Source organism: Dipodomys ordii, unplaced genomic scaffold (genome assembly GCF_000151885.1).
Source record: "Dipodomys ordii isolate 6190 unplaced genomic scaffold, Dord_2.0 Scaffold117, whole genome shotgun sequence".
In the NCBI taxonomy this organism is placed as follows: domain Eukaryota; kingdom Metazoa; phylum Chordata; class Mammalia; order Rodentia; family Heteromyidae; genus Dipodomys; species Dipodomys ordii.
The window spans coordinates 1545001-1550686 of NW_012267333.1; the positions used below are offsets into that span (position 1 = coordinate 1545001).

General features: G+C 46.4%; 1 protein-coding gene across 1 annotated transcript; it reads right to left on the reverse strand.

The window, feature by feature from the left end:
- Positions 1-2766: 2766 nt before the first annotated feature.
- Positions 2767-4519, reverse strand: LOC105995284 (endogenous retrovirus group PABLB member 1 Env polyprotein). Its single transcript, XM_013028992.1, has 3 exons — positions 4138-4519; positions 3227-4101; positions 2767-2787 (listed from the first exon to the last, which is right to left on the reverse strand). Exons 1-3 carry the CDS (start codon positions 4517-4519, stop codon positions 2767-2769), a joined length of 1278 nt encoding a protein of 425 aa, XP_012884446.1.
- Positions 4520-5686: the final 1167 nt, after the last annotated feature.

A 5686-nucleotide genomic window follows, 5' to 3' on the forward strand; every position in this document is an offset into this window, starting at 1 on the left:
AACAGCTCCTGGTACCTGGGCATGGGGACCGAAAACAGTTGGGTGGGGGGTTGTGCAGGGCTGGATGGGGGGGGGGCTTCTGATAGGAATGAAGCCCCTGGGCTAGATGTGGCCTTGTTCCTGAGAAGCTTTTGGAATGGGCTGAGAACTGAGTGGACTGCCAGGGTCCTCCCTGAACCTCAGGCTGGCTCATCCTTCGAGAAGTTTGGGGCTGCTGAGCCTTGGCCTCTCCTGGAGGAGACCCACTAGGGGCTGGCATCCCACTAAATTGTTCCATCAGTCATCATGAATCCTTCCCTGAAGTGTCCTGATTAAAGATTGGCTCAGTTTTCCTTCATCTTTGCCCTGCTCATTTGCATCTCCACCCTGCTCATTTGCATGTTGCCCCCAGAGAATGATGGGAACACATTGGTCAGGCGGACAGGTGGTGGTAAAGGACCCCTCCCTCCCTTAGCACCCTCTGGAGAAAGGAGCCTGCACCACACTGGTACTGGATTTGGAGATGTCTTGGGCAATCACCTGTGACACTGGGATATGGCAGACATAGATGGACAGTTGCCTAGGGAATGATCTGACTCCTATCTCCAATAAACCACCAAAGAGCCAAAAGTAGTGCAGTGGCTCAAGTGGTAGAGAGTTAGCCTTGAGTGAAAAAGTCCAGGCCCTGAGTTCAAGTCCCAAACTGGTGTACACACGCACATGCACATGCACACACACACACACACACACACACACACACACACACAGAGTCTCACAGACTTTGCCCAAGCTAGATTCAAACCTGTATCCTCAGATCTCAGCCTCTTGAGTAGCTAGGATAACAGGTGGGAGACACTGGCACCTAGCTGTTTCTGGGAATTTTTCTGAAAACTTCACATGCAGGATAATGTGGATATAAAGTTGCCCCCATCACAAGCCATTCCCAAGGGTGGTGTGTCCAGCCAGTGAGCTCCAGCCCCACTGTAAGAAGGAAGACAGGAGCTGCCTGCTAGGTGCTGAGCTAGGGGCCAGGGTCACAAATACAAACTCAGACTTCTAGAAGCGACCATATGTCATTGTCACAGCAACATGTGGTTGCTGTGTTATCCCCTCCACCTGCATTCCTGGCTGAGTGGGGATGCCCTGGCATCTGGGGCATGGCTCTTACCAAAGCCCTGGGGCCAGTCTTCCTTCCCATTGTCCCCATTGTTGTTCCCCGGGGAACCTGACATTGATTTCTTGGGGTGGGGGCAGAGCACAGGTGACAAATGGAAAAAAAAAAGTATAAATTGTACTTGGTGAAAATTTTTGAAAAACCATACCCACACATACACAAACAGTATCCAAAGAATGACTGGGTGCCAGTAGCTCACACCTGTCATCACAGCTACTCTGGAGGCTGAGAGCTGAGGATCAGGGTGCAAAGCCAATGAGGACAGGAAAGTCCATGAGAGTTTTATTTCCAATAACCACTGAAAAGCTGGAAGTGGAGCTGTGGTTCAAGTGGTAGAGCTCTAGCCTTGAGCAATGAAGCTCAGGCCTTGAGTTCAAGCCCCAGTACTGGCACGCGCACATACACACACATCCAAATTATGTATCTGATAGGGGAGCAATACCCAGAATATATAATGTCCAAAACTCAACAACAACTAAAAGGCAAGCACCCTGATTCAGGAATGAGTAAAGGGAAAAAGTACGCACAGGGAAGGGAAAGTCAGTGTTACAAAATACAATGAATGGAGATGGTTGTAGGAAATTATGAATCCTGTCATTGTGGTCTGAGAAGGTGGGTGTGAGAAGGTCCCCAGAGGGAATGGGCCTGCAAGTCCTGAGGTGACACAGAAAAGAATGTCAGGTTGAGACATGGGGTAAGAGACTGACAGTGTTTAATTTAGCAAAGTGAAAGACCAAAGATGCACCAGATCGCTGAGGCATGCATGTATAGGCGCAGGACACACGAAGTGACTTTTCCAGCAGGGGTATTTTTTTTTGTTGTTGTTGGTCATGGGGCTTGAACTCTGGGCTTGGGCACTGTTGGTATGTTCTTCAGCTCAAGGCAAGCACTCTGCCACTTGAGCCACAGTGCTACTTCTGGTTTTCTGGTGGTTAATTGGAGATAAGAGTCTGATGGGGACTTTCCTACCTGGGCTGGCTTTGAACCATGATCCTGAGATCTCAGCCTCCTGAGTAGCTAGGATTACAGGCATGAGCCACGGCACCTGGTTTGTCCAGCTATTTTTTTTTAATTTGTTATTATTTTTGTTATCACTATTGTGGTAAAGAGAGGTTGCTATTTCATAAATAAGGTAATGAGTACATTTCTCTCTGTCGCTCTTTTTCTTTTTCTGTTCTTTTTTCTTTTATTTTTTTGTTGGTTGTGGAGCTTGAAGGGCCTAGGCGCTGTCCCTAAGCTTTTCTGCTCAAGGCTAACACTCTATCAATCTGAGCCACAGCTCTGGTAGTTAATTGCAGATAAGAGTCTCACAGACTTTCCTACCCAGGCTGGCTTTGAACCTCAATCCTCAGATCTCAGTCTTCTGAATAGCTAGGATTACAGGCATGAGCCATATGCCCGGCATGAGTACATTTCTTTTTGGCCAATGTCACTCCTTTCTTCACTTTCCCTCAGTTTACACCTCCCATCCCTGTCCACAAAGTTGCATAGTTCACTTAATGTGTATTTCTTGTACCAAAAGAAGAGACTGTACAAGGTAGTTTTCTAAAGGCAAGCATTTTTTAATTTAAAAATGATATATTTATTCAGATCACAAAATACAATAATCTGGATTAAGCCAGTGTAGGTTGTACCTGTAATAGGGGAGTGAGACTGGGGGGCAGAAAAGAGGAGCTCCCAATCCCGCTGTCCCATAACCTAATGTTTATTTATTTTTTTAAAGTTACAGGCTTCTCATTCCCATGCTTCAAGTTCCTTAGTCTCTAATCTGCCTTATTTTCTCTCCAAATTATTTTCATCTCTCACCTGCAGGGATGCTGAGGGACGCAGGTCCGTTTTCTTATAGCTTCTTCAAGCTGACATTGGGCGTTGGTCTTGCCTAAATGTCTGTAAATTGTATACTGGCAGATTAAGGGATGAGTTGGGGTGCTCAGCTTGTGCCTTACCACGATCAGGTGACACCCAGTAGGTCCCTTGCCACCTCATTGGACAAGAAGCCATTTGAGACATTAGAGAAGAACAGAGCCCACAGACACAGTTGACTGCACAGAAAAGTACTATTCCTCCACATACAAATACTGCAAGACCAAACAGCAACTTCTTCCACCATGAACCATCAAAACCCCATGATTTCAGAAGATCGTTAAGACTCGGGGAGGAATCGGACATCGAGTTGATTTGGGAAGAAAGGTCTTGAAGGATTTCGGAGACGTTGGCTGAGTAGTCTGGGATGTAGACGCAACATTCGGATTTGATGATGGCGCAGGTGCCTCCCTCAGCGGCGGTGAGAATGTCCAAGGCCATTCGGTTTTGGAGGACTGCTTGCCTCATCAGTTTCATTTCCGAGTTGAGCAAAGAGATCCCGTGGGCGGTGTCATTCAAGGCTTTTTGAGTAAATTTGGTCAGAGATTCTATATGCCACATGACATTCTCCAACCCTACAGTGGGAATAATGTTTGCCAGATGGTCGTACCACTTAAAGACAGCTCGAGTCCACCTCTGTTTTAAGATCATCAAATTAGCAGGCTTTTCTAAAGTTGGTATCCATCGTCCTTGTACCCAAGGAAAGCCAATGGTGCACCGGCCTATCCAGCCTGGGGGCAGCCATGGCCACATATTGTCCCCACATAACCATTTCGTACCATTAGGGGCCCCCCAACGGACCGCCAAAGAGGTGTTATATGGTTCGATCCAGTTGGAAGCGAACCAGTCAGTGGCCTGGAGGACAATTACTCTTTCACAGTCTGACTCGGGGATCCAGCCCATTTTCCTAGTGGCGTTCTCCCAGTTATCAAGCGTGTGATTGCGCTGCTCCCAGCACAGTGGAGCCTTTTGATTTAACTGGCCGATAATGGGAGTCACCCACATATACTGATCCCAAATCTGGTAAAACCCCTCATAGAACCGATGATGTTTTTCATTTGGGGCTGGTGGTTGTAGTGATTCTTCTTTATTTCTGGACTGTATTTGTCCTGATTCTTGACTTCCCGACATCTGGGAAGGCATATACTCTAAACTTTCCTTAATGGTGGTTAACAAGTCAAATGATTTGTTGTGCCCTGGTTGGTGCATAGTTCCTGCAATGGGCCATTCTGAGACATTGTATCTAGTTACACCATTGAGAAAACTGTTATTGACTCTGGCCTGATCTATGAACTCTTGCAGGCGGACCCAGTCAGACCCCTGGAGTGGGGATACCCACCAGGGCAAACCAGATGTGCTGGAAATGGGTAACATGCCACAAATCCAGCAGTTACTCTTATTGACCTGGCTTGCATAATTCTGAGCCCATTCCAAAAAGGAATTGGATGTCGTATGGACAGAAGGAATAAAGAGTAAGAGGAGGCAAACCAGCAGTTTAGACATTTTGGGGCTGAAGGGAGGGTTCAGACCTGACGGAAGTGACCAGAATGAGACTAAGAATGCCATGTCTACCTCAGTGAGCTGGAAATGGCACACAGCTGTCAAGGGAATGGGCGAACCCACAGCTGAGTTTGTCAACGCCCAAGGAAAATGATGAGTGTAAGAAGTGTCAAGAAGGCCAAAGTTGTCGTCGAACCACCGGAGTGATCTTGTTATGTTGTCTTCTGTCTCTTGAAAAATCTCCCAGAGGTTTAGTTAAGTGTTGAATTACCGAATCTCTCAGGTATGGGTGAATCTGAAAGCTGAGATTGAAATTGGAGAGACAAAGGTTTGATTCTGGATGTATGAACCCGAAGGTGTGCTGGGTACACTTACAGGTGTAGGGGTGCTGAGGACTGTATATTATCCTTTCCATCCAGATAAAAGTTCATCTGTTGGTTGTGCCTATTTTATTTTTTGGTAGTCCTGAGGTTTGAACTCATGACTCCTATGATTACTAAGCAGGTGCTCTACCACTTGAGTCTTTTTTACACTGTTTTTTTTTTAACAGTCATTTTCTTTCTTTCTGTGTGCTGGTTCTGGGGCTTGAACTTAGGACCTTACACTCTCTCTTGTTTGGCTTTTCACTCAAGGCTGGTCTCTACCACTTGAACCATACCTCCACTTCCAGCTTTTTGCTAGTTAGTTGGAGATAAGAGTTTCTTGGGTTTGTCTGCTCAGGGCTAGCTTTGATCATCCATCCTTAGATCCCAATCTCCTGAGTATCTAGAATTTCAGACATGAGTCCTGGCGTCTGGCTAGGAACCTGATGTTTGGTGACCCTTACAAAGCATCCAGACAACTTATAATAAAGATACAACTTTGGGCCCATGTTTTACCAGAGAATTACTACTTGTCAATTACCGTCATTATTTCCAAATGGCCACTGGGGCCTGAAGCACAAAACCACCAGACTCATCTCCAACGAACCAGCAAAAATACAGACCGGGGGCATGGATGGCTCAAGCCATAAGCAAAAAAAGGTAAGTGAGGGTTCAAAGCCAAGTTCAAGCTCCAGTACTGGTGTGCATACCCACATACACATATGTGCACATGCGTGTCACACACATGTTATCTGGAGAACTCAGTCAAGGCAGAGCAGTGAGCCCCAATATCTAAAGGAAAGTTATC